We start from the raw sequence: 19,037 nt of genomic DNA, 5'->3' as shown, positions 1-19,037 counted from the left end.
CTGGATCTGTCAGTCGAAAAGTCTGCAAATCATGTCCAGGGCTGGTGGTGAATTTATAGCAGTGTAGTTATTTTAACAGCTGAGCCAGACTCATTTCAAATGGGGCTTTTGTTTGTTTGTTTTCTCCCACAGGGCAAGAAGAAGAGAAGAAAAAGGGAGAAGCAGCAGGACTCCAACACAGGTAAACATAGAAATATCTGCCCTGCTCTTATCTGACAGATTTGCCGCAGTTCAACATTAAAACAAAAACAAATGACCAGCGTCAACTCTCCTGCTTTTCAAAGAATTCGGTTTAGCTTGAAGTTGCGTTGGCGCGCTGTCGCTCAGCGTCTTGGTGTCGTCGAGGCAGGATGTGTCTCTAACGTCAAACCACCCACCCACTCTGCTTTCCATGTAACCTGAATTATGAACATTTTAATCCCAGTGTGCAAAACATTGTGCTGATCGTAGTTGTTCCAAGTTTGAAATGTCAACACATCACGGCAGATAGAGAAGTTAAAACAAAACTTCCTTCAGATCACTGGCTATTCTCCTTTTTCCTGTGCCATACTAACCCTCCTGTTGTCTTCATTTACGGGCACCAAAAATTATTGTTTACTTGTCTGGAAAAAAAAATCCAGAAATTCAGAAAAAAAATTCCCCAAATTTCTGAAAATTTGCTAAACATTCAGGAAGAAAATTCCAACTAGAAAAACTCTGAGAGTGCATTAGTTCTCCAAGGCTGCTCAGTTCCGACGGATCATTTCCGACGGCTGAAATATTTAATAGAAAATGACCTTGTGCTGAGCGCAGGCACGTGTTATGTATGGACACCGACTGCATGAAATTACCCTTATAAAGGTCTGTAGATCACTTCATCACTTTTGTAAGCCTTTGTTTTTGCTAGCTTTTATTTTGAAGGCGTATTTTTAATGTTACGGGAAAACAGGAAGTATTTATCTAAGAAGCTGTTTCTTGACATGACGAAGACACTGCCGAAAAGTCCGAAAATTCGTGCTGTTGCTGTCTAGAAAAGGTTATGTCTGATTTTAGAAGCAGCTGAAATAGGGACAGAAAGGTGAATTTGTGTTCAAAATGAGGCTGACTGCTGAACGTAAATAAAGGCTTTGCGAAACATCAGGAATTTCCCCATTGTCTGGCTGGGGTTTGCTACATACATGACCTAAATATGTAGCGGGCGGCAGGAATAGATGGGACTCAGAAACACCCCACAGTTTAATCATCTGTTCCTTGTATGATTTCCAACTGATAAATCGCAGTAATTTTGTAGTTGGATCGCAGCAGGTAGCAGACGCAGTGTTCACTTGTTGTCATGGTTACAGCGACACCGTGCTGGCAGTTATATCTCCCAATGGGAAATCCTTAACAAAGCCGTGGATCAAGACTATAAGCCGCATCACTGTGGAAATTTAATGAGGTGGTCCTTGTGGCATTCATGACCTTCCCTGAAAATTTCATCCAAATCCGTTAGTCTGTTTTTGAGTAATGTTTCACACAGACAGACGGATTCACAGACAATCGTATACTGATTGTCAGAGTAACTGTGATGTTTCAGTGACATTTTGGATGACATACTAAACTATGACGTTTTTGTCATATTTTGGACGATGTCATTTCCTCCTGAAGAAAAGACTGGCAAGACTCCAAGGCTTTCTGACTTATTTAGTATAAAATAGTGTGTCAGGTGTAGCTTTATCGCATATCAACAGGTTTACAAGAATAACTTTATATTTTCCCAATTATATGTATATAATATTTAGAAGAATCTTTCTATATTGTTTGGTTTTAGGCGGCCATGTTGATTTTAGGCCTGAAAACAGCAAAAATGTCAACTATGATACAAAAAGTCCCACAGCTATATATCTACCCTGATGACTTTACAGGTGTTTTACTAACAGAGTGTCACAGCACGGCTGCCTTCTCTCTGTATGTCTTAACTTGTTGCTGTGCTGGTGGTTATCCTGCTGGTTGTTGATGCTGCGTTGTGCTGTAACCATCTACTAACAGTTTTGGTGCTTCTCTTCCTGCCCTGACGAGCTCTTCTTTCTCTCTCCTCCCGTCTTCTGGATGTGTCCTCGCCCTCTAACCCTTCTCCCTCTTCCTCTGCTGTGTTTCTGCTTCTCCTCCCTCCTGTTTTTTGTGCATGCTGTGCGTTGTGCTCAGACCCGGGCTCTCCTAAGAAATGCCGGGCTCGCTTCGGCCTCAACCAACAAACGGACTGGTGCGGTCCTTGCAGGTGTGTACCCAGCATCCACCCACTCCACAGCATCGCACTGCTGCTGCTCAACCGACTCCTCCCCTCTCATCTCTCCTCCCATTTCAGCCGTCGCCGCATCGCTTCAGGCTGTCGTTTCTCAGAGGCTGAGCTGCCCTGGAGGTAGCTGTTCACATCTCAGTCAGATCACCTTCAGCCTTAACTCCACCCAGCTGCCTCAGGACCAGCTCCGCCTCTAAAGAACGTCTGAAAATCCAGCCTGAGCTCTGCATGCCGTCTGTCACTAACCTGCTGCTCTGCAAATCAAAGCATTACATCCATAAATACATAAAGTCGTGGAAAAAATGATTAGACCGCCCTTGTTTTCTTCAGTTTCTTGTTCATTTCAATGCCTGGTACCACTTCAGGTACATTACCTGAAGAATACAATGAACATGACAAAAATTGCAGCTGATTCCATACTTTATGTCCTATTTGGCATGCTTCAGCTTCATTGTATTCCCAGGGTAAAGAAGAGGTCATTTCATGTCATAAGCAGCACTGCACATGTAAAGATCTAGAGTGGTTTCCTGCCGACATTCAAGCCGTAGCACAGCGCAGAAGCTGTCAGCTCTCACATAACGCCTAAATCTAAATAATTATGTGAAGCCACAAAGGCAGACCGCTGGAAACTGGCATGAGTGAGAGACTGGTAGTGAAAAAAAACTGAAGATCTCCAAGACAGCCGTTCATTACACCAAGAAAAAACAAGCCCAACAGGGTTCTACCAAACTGCTAGCTGGTCAGGAAACGTCTTTCTACCACCAGATGACGGTCACTCATCTGTTCCTGTCAGGAATCGTCCTCAGACCTCCAGGAACCTTAAAATGAGTGGGCTCTGTGCAGAAATGGGACTTGCTCGGCAAGGACAGTTGGAAACCGGCTTGTTGAAGCTGGTCTGAAGTCACACGTCAGGAAGAAGCCCTTCATCAAGGAAAGGCAGAGGAAAGCCCGGTTACTCTTTGCTGGGATCACAAGGATTGGACTGTTGATGATTGGGCTAAGGTTCTCTTCAGGGATGAATCCAGTTTTCAGTTGATGTTCACTCCAGACAACTTACTGGTTAGGAGGAAGCATGGAGAAGCTCCAAACCAGACTGTCTGCCCCTACAGTAAAACATGGGGGTGGATCAGAGACCATCTGGGGTAGTTTCAGTTTGGGTGGATCAGGGCAAATGAACCAGGTCATGTTTGGGGCTCCGCTTGAAAACAGTCTTCTTCCATCAGCTGGAAAACTCCTTCCTGCCTCCAATGACTGGATTTTCCAACAAGACAATGCTCCTTACCACACGGCAAGATCAGTTAAAGCCTGGAGAACCAGAACACTGGAACCATGCCTTGGCTGCTCAATCATCAGATCTAAATCCAACTGAAAACCTGTGGAAAACTATCAGTCGCAAAATGTAGAACCACAAATCCAAAAACAAAGCAGCGTCTCATGATTTACGCCGCACTGGTACCAGTTATTCTGCTGTCACTGCTGTGACAACGTCAGAAGCTGGTGGAGAGCATGCCAAGACGCATGGCTGCAGTCATCAGAAACAATAGTCATGCAATCAAGTACTAACTCCTGTATCTATCATGACTAAAACAGACAGAAAAGAAAACATGGAATGCCTAAAAGCTGTTTTTGACAGAACAATGACATAGCTACTGACGGAAGAACTGAAGGGATTTTGGTTATTATCAAGAAAACCATGGGAAATGTCTAGATATCAGTTCTTAAATTAAACTTTTATGAGCTATTTTTGTTGTTATCTTTATATTTCTCCAAAAAAAAGTACCTTTAGTTGTACCAGGCATTAAAATGAACAAGAAGATGAAGATATCAAGGGTAGGCTAGTCATTTTTCCATGACTAAAGCTGCAGAAAATGGGAATTAGACGTTAAAGTGATGTAGATGAAAGACACATCATTTTCCCAAGAAATAAAAGAGCAGTAACAAAACTATATCTGCCATATAGTCTTCTTTTAGTCAGTAGATTATAAAGAGGATGCATTTAATAATTAACTGACTTCTATCCTCCTGCTCCATCATCTGTTCTCAGCTTTAAGATCAAAGGTGGTTGGAGTTCAGTGCTGCTGTTTTACTGCTAAAGCTAATAAGTTTAAAGGGGGATACCACTCAATAAAACAGGGCAGTTAGCTGGTAAACATGTCTACAAATGAGTGGAATGATATTAAAAAGCAGCACTGGAATATTTGTCTGAATTCCACTCCTTTGACTGTGTTTCTTGCAACTCCTAACAGAGTTAGTGCAACTTATTAGACAGTCTTCTTCACATAATTATCACACATTACCACCAGTTTCTTAAAAATGAACACACTTTCACGTATTTCTGCTTTTTAGGGAAAGCTTTAGTCTAATTCAGTAGCACAGTTTGTTATTAGATCATGTTTGCCACCATCTTACCTAAACCTGGGAATTTCCCAGTTCTCCCGCTGTGCAGCCGGATTAGTCTGATCCAGGTGATATTTTTCAAGTACAACAGAAACCTGGTTTAATGATCAAACACCTCTGCTAGTTAGATTTTATTTATCTGCGGCTCATTTCCAGCTGCAGCACTGATCCAAGTGTTCTTTCTTGACCTTTTTCCTCCAAATTACCGCCGTCTCGGTTTCCTTTAAAGCAGAAAAATGGTACCAGTGCAGCGTAAATCGTGAGATGCAGCCCGTCGCCGCCTCAGACGGCTCTGTTTCAGTCACAGCGGGATTTACAGTAGACGACGGTCGCTGCAGGACTCGGGAATCTGTGCGGTTCTGCAGAAAGAGCTTGTAGCGCCGCAGCCCTGTAGCAACCCCGTCGTCTTCCCCACCATCACGTCATGGAAATCTGACTGTGTTTGTGTGTGTTTCGCTTTGAGAGAACAAAGGGGGCTGAATGCGGTTAGAGCAAATCCTTATCACCACAGCTCAGCACACACACACTCTCTCTCTCTCTCCTGCAGCTTTGCATTTCGATGGCGTTCTCATGCCCATCTGCTTTCAACTTTCTCTGTTCATGCGATGTGGTAGCAGGCGCCTTTTGATGGTGAACTCTGACATTTAGAAATCACTTTCTATTGCACTCTTCCTCCCTCCCTCCCTCCCTCCTCTCTCTCTCTCTAAATATGGCCCAGCGCCTTTCCTTGCGGTTGAACCTGGTGACTCATATCATATTCTGGTAATGATCATGGGATCCTGTTAACTGCTTTGATGCTGCGCTCAGCGGTACACAAGTCCGCTTTTAAGTCCAACACCTCACAAAGCCCAGCAGGCTGCAGACACATGCACCGTGTTTGGGTTGGAAAGGAAGAAAAGTGGAAATGGAGTGAAAACTGAAACACCAGACCGCTTAATAATCGTTGTGCAAAAATTACTGCTTTTGTGGTTCTTAAGTTTCGAGACACTTTCGACTCTCCGAGGCTGTTTCACCAAGTAATACTAAAAGTTCTAATAATAGTCCCAAAGCTGAGTGGTGTCCCCTGGGTCAATATGTAATTGAGGGACTTTTGAAGTCCATGGGATAGATCTTGCATAGATTTTTATTAAAAGTAAAAAAATATATATGTTCATTATGATCATATTTTTACAAAATTCAATCATTATTTATTATGGAAACAATCACTTATTAATTAAAAAATGACTGGATATCACTAAAATGTCAACTATGTTACAAAAAGTCCTGCAATTATGTATTGACTCGTCCAGAATGACTTGAAAATGATCCGTACTTATAGAAAATTAGTCCAGAATGACATGAAATTTGTCACAAAAATGATCCAAAATGATGAGAAAAGATCCAAGCTGGCATAAAACTTGCTGAAAATGACAAGAAAATTGTCCAAAATGTCTTGAAAATTGTTCAAAATGACTTGAAAATGATCCATAATTACAGAAAATTAGTCCAGAATGACATGAAATTAGTCCTAAATGATCGGTACAATTCTTTGTCTGCATTTCCTGTAAAACAAGAGCCGAGAAGCAGTTAGCTTAGCTTTATGTGAAGACTATAAGCAGGATTGAACAGCTTCATCAGCAGCTAACATTTCAGTCAGACTTTACAATTCTTACACTTTTTTTTTTTTTAAAACTTGCACAAGAGCAGGATTGTTCCATTTGGAATCGTCACATTATCAGGAAAATGTCTGCTCAACCATCTCTGATTTGCTTGCAAAGCATAAAATACAGATATTTTTAGATCGTTTTTACATTTTAGCTTTAAATATAATTGTTGTAAAAAATTGCAGAGTTAAAATTTGAGGCTGTTTGTGCCACAAATTTCAATGAACAATGAAAACTGCCTTTTTTTAAAAAAAATAAATAAATGTAAACTGCAGAACTTCTGTTACATTATGAATATGTTCATTTTTGTGACACAACTAGAAAAACCCCAAACTATTCTATTTGTTTTTTTGTTTTTTTTTATCTGCAGCTACACGTGGTTCAGATAACATCACCAGATGACTTCTGCTTTTTCAGAGTTTTTTTATTAACGTGCTCAAAGATGGGACTTTCCACGTCTGCTCCTTTGTTTTTCCCCAACGTGTCAACTCGGCCACAATCAAAGATTATTTAATCTACATATCTGATATTCTGAATTAACGAGATGATGAGACATAACAGTGAACAGTTTCTCACATATTGTTGTTTAAACAGCCTCAAATTTAAATGTGAGAACAAACCGCGCTGAAAGTGGGTCATTTTATCTAAAAAGTATTTGAAATGTGAAGCTAAAATTTCACAGGTAGCATTTTAAATATGACCAAAAGAAAGTTTTAAGCAAATCTGAGATGGTCAGCAGAAGCCCCCAGGTGATCTTAGAGGAACAACCCAACAGTTTGTCGTGATTTTTTTTACTAACAAACTAGATTAATGAGGCTACAGGCGGATGAATGGATCTGTGGTGTTTTGTCGATGGTTTCATTCACATCCAGCTGCACACAGAGCCACTAATCCTCGTCTGTTGTTCACTGTGATCATTTGTGTTCATGTACCTCACTGTGAATGCTGCATCTCCACTGAAGCCCGCTGACGTTTACCATCCACACTTTATTCACAGATAACTCTCTCTGACTGTTCCTAGGAGGAAAAAGAAGTGCATTCGCTACCTTCAAGGAGGAGGCTGCCCCAGCCCAACTTCTTCAGATCTAAGTGCTATAGACTCTCCCCCGTCCCCGTCTCCCTCCCGCCACCACCATCATCACCACCGCCTCCTCTACCAGCGGCCTCCCTCCCCAGGCTGCTCCCCGCCGCTGTCCACCACCCCCCCAACATGCCTCTCCCTGTCCCCGCACACGCCGCGCTCACACGCAACACGCTTACCCCCGGAGCAGTCCGCCGCCAGCAAGCGCGGCGACCTCCGTCAGCCGGCCGCCAAACCGGCCCACACACACCTGGAACTGTCCGGCAGGCAGAATAACGGCAGCTCCACGGCGCTGTCGGCCGCCAAGGCTGCAGGACTCTCCCTCAAAGTGCTATCAGAGACTCAGTGATCAATGTTCACATCCTCCCCCAGCTCACCTCCGCCTCCTCCAGAGCCGTGAAGATCACCACCTCACTCACAGCAGGCTTCTTATTTTTGATAAAAGAGGCTGTCGTGTCTCAGTTCAGAGGCTGGATTCTCCAAAGTCTGTAGTTCTGCACATTAAAAGTCCTCATTAAATTCACACATTTCCTAGATTGGTGTTTAATTCTAAAAGGTTGGCACGTTTTCCCACTTTGGCTCAGTTTTGTTTCATTTTGTCACAAATCTGAGGATCCAACCTCTGAACTCAAAGAGCACACAGTCCTGCTTCCACAGAGGCAAAACCAAGCGGAGCCCAAGAAGAAAATGTCTTTAAAAATCTGTGGTTCTTTGGCTCCATCTGCTGCAGTTAAACTGAGCCAACATGATTACTTTTGCCTGGTGGACAGCTCTGCCTCTGAGTAGTTTTACAAAGAACTCAACAGCAATTTGATGCTTTTTTTTTGTTTTTTCAACTTCCGTGACAATCAACTGTTTGGCAAATAAGCTCTTAATGAAAAATCAAGACTATCAAGAGTCCATATTTACAAAAAGACACCCTCCTTCTCCTTTTCATATCACTCTCAGGCTGCCATTTTCACATCGCATCACGTCCATTAAAAACCATGAAAGGGGAGCAGAGACCAACGAGCACCCAGCCTGACCAGCAGAACCTCACATCCCAGGAGACACCATTCCCTTCTTCTTTTTTTATCCGGCCAACAGTCTGACTTCACTTTCAGTTTTTAAACATTTATACCTACATGTGCAGCTTCTTTGACAACAAAAAAATAAAGATTTTTACAGCGAAAATTCTCAAGTTACTTCTTTTAGGCACTTTCAGGCTCTTCATCTCTGGCTTCATCGTCCGTTTCGTTGTGTTTTTTGGTATTTTTTGTTTCATTTTTAAGGTCAGATGTTTTGCTGGTGGGGAAAACCTTCAGAGAAGAGTTTTTTTTTTATTTTGTTTTATTTTAAAGAAGAAAAAGTCTCTTGGCTGTTTTACATTTTTCCGCTCCACAAACTAATCTGAGACCAAATGGGTACTATTATATTGCATTGTGTTGTAAAGTTTTATAATTAAACTTTTCTATGTTTTTATGTAAAAAAACAAAACAGTTAATGACCAAAAAAAGCTTGTTTTAGTTTCTACCATTTCTTAAAGCAATACATTTTGTGTTTGTCTTTTTTTTTTTCATGTCAAGTGTTACTGCAGCAGCGTTCAAACTATATCTTGTGTTTCTCAGTCGGTGCATGTGACAGACATTTTAAATCAGAAAAGAAAAAAAGATAAAGGCTTTCATTTACCGCTCTGCTCGCAGCTTCGAACTCGGCTTACAACTCTGTGGTCAAAGTGTAGGTTGAGCTTTTTGTACAGCAAGTTGTGTTTTCCTCCAGCAGAGAGCGCTCTTGTGCTAGAAATCTTTTGATTTGAGGATGTTCAGGTCGGTAGCGGAAACACCTCAGCGATGTCCTTTTGTATTTTTTAAACGCCTCTGATGTATGACTTGTGTTCTTTTTTTGTTTGATGTAATAAAGTGTTTTGAATATCTCGTCCGTGTCTGCCGGAGCTGTGACACAATTAGCTTAAAAAAAGGCTGGAAGCGTCAACACAAAAAGGCCAGACAGCATCCATTTAACAGGTTTTATTCACTCCTTCAATGTTCGACCATCCCGAAAACCAGCATCAGAGCTCATCTGACAGCTTTCCTATTCAATACAACATGAATTAGGAACGAGTCACCCAATGCTGTGTGACAAACACACAAGTACTTCGAGTCCAAGGAACATTATGCAAAAAAACCAAAAAACTACCTCATACTTCACTTTTCCTATAAAGCGCTCCTCTTAACATGGTTTCACAAAACGGATACATTTACAGAGCAAAAATAAAATATTCACCCTCATTTTCCATTGTCAAAAAAGCCATTTTATTTATTCAATTTACCCTAAAAGAAAAACATGTCCAGTAAAAAAAAAAAAACAACTAGCGCAATTAGTAACTGGGAAAATCTGAAAGGACCGTCCTTGAATGTTTAAGAGCGCGAAGCCGTGAAACCAGGACTGTTTGTTTTCATGTCGATACACAACAGGAGTGTGTGGAAACAGAAACGAGCTTCTTAGTTTTAAATTAATGACACCACACAGGCAAGTTAAGATGGTCATGCTATTATTGGTATACAGAACTGAAGGGGCAGTGAGGGGGGGGGGCTCTAAATATACTAAATGTAAATATTAACAAGTATGAACAAACGCCAGTGCAACCAGTTAGCAGGGACAATCCTTTTTCAGTGTGGTAGTGTTGGCAGGATCTTCCCCTTTTACTTCTCTTCACACCACTGGTTCTCTTTGCGTACCTGCAGACAAAGAGGACAGATGAGTTTTTGAAGCGATGCGGTAACAAGATGTTTATTTCCTGGCAGGTGACGGCGTGGAATAAGCACCTGGGCTTCCTCCTCCTCTGTGAAATCATTTTTGATGTTGAAAGTCTTCCTGATCTCCTCCGGGGTTTTGCCTTTGATCATGTTGGCCACTGTCTTGCAGGTGACATCTAACAGACCTTTGATGTCCAAATAGTTGGCGGCCTGAACAGAAAGAACAACAGAGACGTGAAGAGTAGCGGAGGAAGGACTGACTGGCACCTTAGTAGCAGTAAAAAGAATATCAACATCCATTTTAGGGACTCTCTTTGTTATTCAGGGTTCTTTTAGGAGGCGACAAGGAAAGTATATTGATCCAAACACGACATCTCTGGAAAGTTAGACAATCATTTTATGTTTTCTGCAGGTTAACAGAAATTCATAGTTCATGTTACATCATAATAACCAGGAAAGTGCATTTACATGTGTTAGGTTGTGGCGGCTATCAGGCCAAATTCAAATGATCCGTCATGTGACTGACATCAACAGCCACAAGAAATAACATCCACGATTCACGTCAACGCATGTTTACGACTGAAATCAACTGGAGATAGATTTTCCTGTGTGTATTTCTATTTATAATTACATTATTGTCTGTAAACTTCCTCTGGAAATATTTTGTGATAATTTGCGACATCTTTTTCCAAAACAAAATGTCGTTTAAAATATGAAATCTGCAGACTAGAAGTTGGTGAACACTCATGAAGACCTTAACAGATTACTGTCCCAAAATATCAGGAGCTTTTCTGTTGAACAGACACGACACAAGTATGGAAACTAAGTAGATAAATATTGTTTTCAGTATTAGGAACACCTGTGGGCACATGGAAACTACAGTTCTATATGCTGATTTCAGCTTTTTCCATTTTTCTAAAATAAGTCATCAAGGAAAATCTACTTTTGTTTTCTGTAACTCACTGTACAAAGGATGAGCTTCCTCTACTTCTAGCTTTTTGTTCCCTTTCTATAGAGGTGCAGGATTTCCCATTGAGCCCACAGTGGTTAAAGCACTGAACTGTGATTTTTAACTCCCAGCTCTATTTCTGAGACTAAACACAGAAAACAAAACACCAACTCCCGCTGTGTTCCAGTAAACTCATAACCAGCAGCACCAAACTAACCTTCCAAACATCACCTTGCTGGTCACTGAAACTCTTGTACACAGGAGCACGTGCAGAGCTTCTCTAAAAGCCCCACCTCTCCAGCATCCTCCAGTCTTGTGCTTGTAAACACATTCACACAGCCAGAGGGGGGCCAATTAACTCAAGTTACTGACATGACGACTTGTGTTTCACGTCCCAGAAGCACCAACACCCATTCCCCAATCCCTCCTGAGCACTGCTTTGGTTCCCGTCCATATGCTGGGCCTGGTCAACCTCAAAGTAAAACCATCCAAATCCCTGCCTCTAGTACAGCAGCAGCCCAAACCACCAATCTTCCAGCTGTTGCTAAGCAACATTTATCTCTGTTAACCAAATGAAACCACCTCAGTGAAATAAACAAGAGTCCAGGAAAGCACAGCACCAGAGGAAACAGACCTCTCATGTAATCGTACACAACCCACAACCTGCTGGTTCACTTTGGATCGGGACTCCAGAGAGAGTTCAAGTGTACGGGACATTTTTGAAACCAATTCTACCAGCTACAAAACATACAAATAATGTATGTAGATTAACATCAGCAAGACTGACCTGAAAGGACGTGGCTTCAAACTGAGTAACAGTAAGCTTTAATTTGTCAGAGCCTCTGTCTGTTACACCACACTAAGAAAAACTCTTGATATCGCTGTACTGTTTATTAAACGGCTGTTCACGTTTCAACACAGCACTGAGGCTTGTTTATTAAACTAAAACATCATTAAAATATGAATATGCAAGTATGTAAACGTTGCAAACTGTCAGTTTTTTCACAGACAAAAACAGAATAACATGAAAAACAACTGAAACGAATAGAGTTTGTTTTTTTTCTGTTTAGGAAACACCATTCTCCTGTGTGCATTTTTAGGGAAACAAATTTGATACTAAATTTTAAAAACCTCCATTCTAAGGAGAACTCTGGTCTGTATCAACATTAACCTTTTCTTCTTCTATTCCTTTCGGCTTTTCCATTCAGGGGTCGCCACAGTGAATCAATTGCCTCCATCTAACCCCGTCTGCTGCATCTTCTTCTCTCACACCAACTACCTTCATCTCCTCTTTAACCACATCCAAAAACCTCCTCATTGGTTTTCCTCTAGGCCTCCTGCCTGGCAGTGGGAAACTCAGCATCCTTCTACCAATAATATAAATATCCAGCTGCTGTAACAACAGGATTTCCCTCTGTGGATTAATAAAGTCTGTCTAAGTCTGAAGTTTAGGTGTGAGATGAGATCTGGAATATAAATACATTTCTGGTTAACATCCACGTCCAACGAACTCAAGATGGTCAGTAAACGGAACGATCTGTAAAGTGTATTTACCAGAATGAGTTCAAACAAGGTGCCCTGGTCCACTTTGAGGAACTCCTGGTCCCATACAGGAATGTCATCTGTCCTCTTCTCCTTGTTCTCGTCGTCTTCAGGTGGAGGAGGGTCATCTTTGTGATGGGTGCACCACTGAATCACCTGAGGCAAAACACACACAGCTTTAACAAAGCAACCAAAACATTAACGGCGTCCATCAGCCCTGTTCATAAAACTGTCCCAAGGTCTAAACACCGTATTTAAAGCCTGTGTTTGCTGAGTCATTTGTTTGTCTGTCTGCTTGTTTATTTGCATTTCTATCAGCCTGATTGCAGAAACTATCAGTCCAAATTTGGCAGAGGACTCAGCTCTTCAAGTGCTTTCCTCAGACTATTTTTGCAAATTAGGACTGATCAGCATAGGTTAAAAATCATCCTGTAAGCAGAAGAGTTTTGTTTTAATAACTCTACGTCTGAAACTCAAGAATGAGCTTGCAGAAGGGAGGGAAAAAAAAAATCAAACAGACAGACCATCACATTTCTCTGCTCCCGTAAATGTGGTTAGTTGGTTTGCTGGCAAAAACAAAAGCGTCACAGGCAAAGGCAAAATGAGACAAACGGCATGTACATCAGCACGACTGATAAAGATACAAACAGCATATATACCTGGCAGTTTTAGGCCCACCTCATAGCTGTCATATTGCTCAGATTCAGAAGAAATTAAGATGCATCTTAAATATTTTGTCCACCTTGTTTAAATCAGTAACTGTAGACTATTAAAACAATTGAAACCCTACTTAAATGTAAAATAGCAGAAGTGACCTTTGCCTTCAAACCACAAAAGCAAAACTCCCTGTTAATTTTAGTGCACATTTGTGGTATGGCGTGTGTTTTTATGTTCTTTACCTTTTTGAGGATGGCTGCATTGACATTCGGGAGAGGAACTGGGTCATCGTCTCCTTCATCATCCATGCCCAAATCTGTCAAAGAATCAATGACCATTACATATCACTCTGTAGTATAACAATATATGAAAATGTCAGGGTCACAAAAGCTATACCTTCTAACATGGTTTTGATTGTGACAGACTGTTTGGCTATCTCAACGTCCACCTCGAAGATTTCCCCATCAGAGCTTTGTAGTTTAATCGTAGGCATTATCTGTGAACAGAAGAACAGATTATAAAACACACATTAACAAGTTGCCTCACACCTGAACACGGCGTAATTAAACAAGCTGACGTTAACTGCGGAAACTTGTTGTTAAACGTCGAGTGGCTATAATTAGCTAACATTAGCTAATACAGACGTGATGGTTAGCGGACACCTTGTCAGTTAAACAATTCACAACAGAAATGGTGTGCCTCTACAAACCTTATACGAATATAAACAGAAGTTAACGTCAGCTTCACCAGCGTTGTTGTTAGCAGAAACAGCTAAACAGAGAACGTTAGCCACAAGCTAGCCAACGATACATTTAGCTACCTAAACGACGGCAATGCTAGCCACTTAGCTCGCCTGCTGATGGACAACTAACTAAACGGAATGCTCGTTAGTAATCAAACGCGTAATAAATGATTATTTATTTATAAATAAAACAGCCACAGAATGTAGGTTAAACAGAGAGCTAACCGGGCAGCTAGCATTACCATGCACAATGCTAGCATAAACGTTAGCGCCTTGCGATGTCAGCGAGGCCTCTTAGCAACAACATGGAGGCTATTCGAACAAATGATGAAAACGAGTAAACAAGATAAATAAAGAAAGGGTACACTGGCTTTGTGTGAACGTACCCACCGTAAATGTTTTTTTGGAAATCGCAGATCCAGAGGTGAGTTTCCTCTGTAGTCAACAGCAGGTCCCGACGGCGGCTAGAAGTGTCTGTATGAACCCGGTGGTGTTGATCTGCCGCCCGGAGGCTGACGGGTTTTTGTAGGACGCCAAAGGAAAGAGGAGGAGACCGAATGAAGGCTGCTTTTCATGAATGTCTAACAGATTTTATTCAAACTAGTCCCATCACGTCAAATTCAAGATATTCACATCTAATGTAGCAGTGCGGTAGCTTTTTTCTGGGCACGTTTTGATTTTTCAAAACAATTTAAGATAAACTTTTTTAACCTCAGCGGAAATTATTATACCAGATATTGCTCAGAAAATAATTCCATAACAAAAAAACAAAAAAAAAAACAGAGAGAGAGAGAGAGAGACTAAAAGTAAAAATTAGTACAGATAATTTTTTTTTTTTTTTTAGAAAAAAGCAGGAAGTAATACTGGAAATAATTCCGAGATTGTAAAATGATATTGCACGTGATAATAAATATTGCACAAAAAGGAAATATTGCACAGAAAATTAATATAGTGCTCAGAATATAATTTTATGACAAAAAAATAAGATGCTAAAAATGAGTGCAGATAAAAAAAATACAAATAAAGATTTTTAAAAAAGCAGGAAGGAATACTGGAAATATTTCTGAGATAGTAAAACAATATTACACGTGATAATAAATATTGCACAAAAAAGGAAATATTGCACAAGAAATTAATAAATTGCTCAGAAAATAATTTTATTACAAAAAAATACTGAAAATAAAAATAAGTACTGACAAAAAAAAGCAGGAAGGAATACTAGAAATAATTCAGAGACAGTAGTTATATTACACATGATTAAAAAAATTGCACACAAAAGAAATATAATTATATAACTATATACACAGGAAATTATTATATTGCTCAGAAAATAATTTTATAACAAAAAGATACTAAAAATAAGTACAGATGAAAAAAATATTTTAAAATGCAGGAAGGAATATTGGAAATAATTTAGAGACAGTAAAGTAATATTATTATGCTGTCATGATGCGTGTTTTTATCTGGCAATTGGATTTTCAGCAGTGTCCTGTTTTTGTGTCACGCCTCGGCGACTCCAGACAGCTGGTCATAATGTTTTGTGAGCAACACACCATGCTATGTCGTTTTTACAGTGAAGGTTCTACTATGGAACCAGTTTGACATGTTCAGGTGTTCTATGTGTGAAAACTCAAGATATTTCAGGGATCAGAAGGTGGTTTTCAACTTTTTTTGTTAACTTTCTGCTCCGACTTTAAACTATATTTCCTTCACTAAGCCAGCCCTCTGGACTTCCAGTAAGCTGTGTTCCTATTGGCTGTCCAGGTGGCTGCTTGGTGTTATCAGGAACACCTGAGCAGCTCAGTGTCTTCCTGCTTTATGTCTGCAGTCAAACATTTCCTCTGCTTCTCTTCACTGAACTGGGTTTGGTTCTGTTGCTTTAGTTTGTTCTTTAGGCGTTGGCTTGCAGCTTCCAGCAGTAAAATCCTCTTTAATGTGTTTCTTGGTGTGTTTTAGGGCTTTGTACTGGATAGTTGTCTTGGTAAATGTGGTTCTTTAGCCACAGTTAGCACATGGTGCTAATGTGTGCAGTGATTAGTGGATTTGGTGCAGCTGAGTTGTGTCTTTATCTTGACTGTAGTGAGTCTTTAGAGGTTTTTGGTCAGACACATTCTGGATTCTTGTTTGTGAACGAACGTTGGTTGTCCAGAAGGTAAGAGTTCCTGTCCTGATTCTCTGTTTAAAGAGCTTCTCTGTTAGGCTGCAGGAGACTTTAGCGTTTGGGTTGTGCTAGTTTGGTTTTTGTATGGTTTCATTTGGACGACTATCTTGAGGCCCCTCCATGTGTTTAGTGAGGTTTTCTGGAACAGTTCTCCGAAGCAACCTGCAGCAGAAGAGACTTTGAGAGTTTTTAGGAAGTTCTGGAGACCAGACTTTAGAGCAGCACAAACATTTGTCAGCAGTTTGAGCAGGAGGTGGTGAGCTTCAGAGTAGAAATGAGAAGGAAACCTTCTTGACCCGTGTGGTGAGATCCTGTACCAAGAGTTTGAGCAGGTTGTGAAGAGTCTGTAGTTCTTTGGTCTGAAAGCACCAGAAGAGTCGACTCATTAAAGGAGAAAACAGGAGATATTGTCTGTTCTTCTGTCACTCTGCAGTTTCCTTAGACTGAATATCAAGTTTCTATTTTAAACGATTTACTGTGTGAGCCCAAGAAGACTTCAATAAACTCCCTCCATCCCCTGAACACAACATATTAAATTACCATGTTTAATCTTTTTTAAGTATGTTTTTGAGTTTTAATCATAGTTTGTGTTTTTTTTTTTCTTCTGTTTGCTTGTGTAGTTTTGTCATCTGTTTGAAAGGTTCTAAACCAGGGGTGTCAAACTCATTTCCTGGAGGTCCACTGTCCTGCATGTTTTAGATGTTTCCCTCTTCCAGCACACCTGATTCAAATGATCAGGCTTGTTATCAGGCTTCTGCTGAGCTTGATGATAAGCTGATCATTTGAATCAGGTGTGCTGGAAGAGGGAAACCTCTAAAACATGCAGGATAGTGGACCTCCAGGAAATGAGTTTGACACCCCTGTTCTAAACAAATAAAGTTGAATTGATAAACTGAATAACTGACTAACTCATGATTGTGACAACAGAAGAATTTTTATTGTGATTTAAGGGTTTGTTTCATTTTTAAGGTTGGAGATAAAATCTTGACAGAAAAAAAGATTAAAGAAATAAACTGCATTAAAAACAGCAATTAAGTCAAAGGAAAAACATTTAATACAATAAAACTTTAAAAAAGAAAATTAAACATTAATACAATTAAATAATATTAAACAGACAAAATAATTAGATAAACAAGATATAAAATATGTGATTATGAAATTAAGCAAATTTTTTTAGACAAATATTAAACATTAAAGATGAAATATTTTACATTAACATTTAAAAAATACAATTAAACAAGAAGAATATTAAACATTTAAAAAAATACAAAACATTTAATAAAATTTTTTTATTAAATGTTTAATTAGAAAATTTTATCTTAAAGACAATACAACTTTAAATAGGAATTAAACAGAAAATAGAATGAAGGATTTAAAAAGAAAATTAAATGTTAAAAGGTGGTTAAAAAAAACTTTAAAGATTTAATCTAAAAATTAAATACTGGAAAAGAAAAGGAAGTTTTTCAAACAAGCCGATAAAACATTTGAAAAAACAAAAATTAAACATTAAAAAGACAAAACATTTCAAAATCAAATCAGACATTAGAAAAGAATAAAAGGTGAGAAAAGAGCAAAACTAAACATTTCAGAAGAATCAAACTAAAGACAAAACATTTGAAAAGACACCAGTTAGACTCTAGAAGATCAAATTAAACAGAAGAGACGATAAAACGACATAGAAAGAGGGAATGTTTCTTCAAACAGTCCCTCTTTCTATGTTCTTGGTTTGATTGTGGACAGATTTACTAAGAGCTCATTTCAGAAAACTCCTTTCCAGATAAAGTCTACTAGTAGTTGAAGGGATTGATCAAACTAATGTTACCTTCTGATCTCCACAAACTTTACTGTTTAGTGAAGAGAATCAAAATTTGTTCAGGATTTCTGAAGAACCCACAGGTGAAGGTCTGAGAAGAACTCAGATGGATGGTCTAAATGTGAAATCAAGAGTCATGGTCACAAGTTTCAAGACTTCTGTTAACCACAAAGTTCAAACTAACAGACATATACTGAGGAACTTCTTAAACTTCAGCCCTCAGACTGTCTAAAGGTTCAAACTAACAGTGAACTAATCAGGAACTTAGAAGATATCAGCCCTCAGACTGTCTCAAAGTTCAAACTAACAGACATCTGCTGTGGGACTTAGAAAATTTCAGCCCTCAGATTGTGTGAAAGCTCAGGTCCTGAGGACTCGGGAGGTCTGGAGGCTTTGGAAAGTCTTGGAACTGAGGGTTCAACCCTCCAGCACAAAGACTGAAGTCCAACCTCCTGAGAAAAACAGTCAAGTCGAGACTCGAGTTAAAAAAAACTCGGAAACGACAAAAAAATCGATGATAAATACACAAAAAAAGAGAAAAACTAATATCTGAGCAAGTAGCTCAGGGGGAAAGAAGAGAGACCTGCTAAGTAGAAGGTAGCAGGTTCAAGGCCCACCACTGGTATTTTTCTTTCTTTGTCTAAGTTTTTCAAAACATTTAAGAAGAGTCTAGTTTTGAACCAGCAACCTGCAGCTCTATAGGTATACCCCTAACCCACTGAGCTACAAATCAGACAAAATGACAGAAATTCGTCGTCCCTTTGACATCGTAGTTTCCAAGTGATGACATGGGTGGAGCCAAGGAGGAGTCTGGGTGGAGTCAGGGCAGAGAGTAGGCAGGGAGGTGGGTGGCGGCCTCCCCCCTTCTACCCCCCCACCTCCCCCACTGCCCACCACACCTTCCCCCGCCCGACGAGTTTTTCGAAAATCCGAGTCTCGACAGGTTTCCCGAGTTTCTTGAGTTTCCACTAGGTCGGAGGCAGAAGAACTTGTCATGAAGAGGTGTTGAAGTCGGCAAGGATGGAGTGATTTTTTGCAGCGACTAGAAGGAAGACGACTA

The 19,037-nt window shown here is 40.1% G+C and overlaps 2 protein-coding genes across 9 annotated transcripts in view; one reads left to right on the top strand and one right to left on the bottom strand.

The window, feature by feature from the left end:
- Positions 1-9,725, top strand: part of tcf7 (transcription factor 7) — a 102,523-nt gene extending 92,798 nt beyond the window's left edge. For 4 of the 7 annotated variants that reach the window (XM_022190924.2, XM_022190923.2, XM_051937327.1 and 1 more), the window contains 3 exons: positions 133-181; positions 2,164-2,236; positions 7,319-9,725. In XM_022190924.2, the coding sequence (XP_022046616.1) occupies positions 133-181; positions 2,164-2,236; positions 7,319-7,727 (531 nt within the window). In that variant the 3' untranslated portion in view covers positions 7,728-9,725. Of the gene's footprint in view, positions 1-132; positions 182-2,163; positions 2,237-7,294 lie in introns of all 7 variants that reach the window. The other 3 variants (XM_051937328.1, XM_051937329.1, XM_051937330.1) reach the window with 3 other exon arrangements.
- skp1 (S-phase kinase-associated protein 1) lies at positions 9,370-14,547 on the bottom strand. Of its 2 annotated transcripts, none has more exons than XM_022190930.2 (6): positions 14,390-14,547; positions 13,658-13,757; positions 13,504-13,577; positions 12,617-12,760; positions 10,183-10,323; positions 9,370-10,095 (listed from the first exon to the last, which is right to left on the bottom strand). In XM_022190930.2, exons 2-6 carry the CDS (start codon positions 13,752-13,754, stop codon positions 10,060-10,062), a joined length of 492 nt encoding a protein of 163 aa, XP_022046622.1. In that variant the 5' UTR covers positions 13,755-13,757; positions 14,390-14,547; the 3' UTR covers positions 9,370-10,059. The 2 variants fall into 2 exon arrangements, with proteins under 2 accessions (XP_022046622.1, XP_022046621.1); XM_022190929.2 differs by having other exon boundaries at positions 14,394-14,547.
- Between the last annotated feature and the right edge of the window lie 4,490 nt (positions 14,548-19,037).

This window comes from Acanthochromis polyacanthus, chromosome 17 (genome assembly GCF_021347895.1).
Source record: "Acanthochromis polyacanthus isolate Apoly-LR-REF ecotype Palm Island chromosome 17, KAUST_Apoly_ChrSc, whole genome shotgun sequence".
Classification (NCBI taxonomy): domain Eukaryota; kingdom Metazoa; phylum Chordata; class Actinopteri; family Pomacentridae; genus Acanthochromis; species Acanthochromis polyacanthus.
This window is presented reverse-complemented; position numbering and strand designations above follow the sequence as displayed.

Coding starts and splice junctions, on each gene's coding strand:
- skp1 (XM_022190930.2), bottom strand. CDS start 13,754: ATGCCTACGATTAAACTACAAAGCTCTGATGGGGAAATCTTCGAGGTG. Junction 13,578..13,657: donor AATCAAAACCATGTTAGAAG/GTATAGCTTTTG, acceptor ATTCTTTGACAG/ATTTGGGCATGGATGATGAA. Junction 10,324..12,616: donor CCTTGTTTGAACTCATTCTG/GTAAATACACTT, acceptor CTTTCTGTTCAG/GCCGCCAACTATTTGGACAT.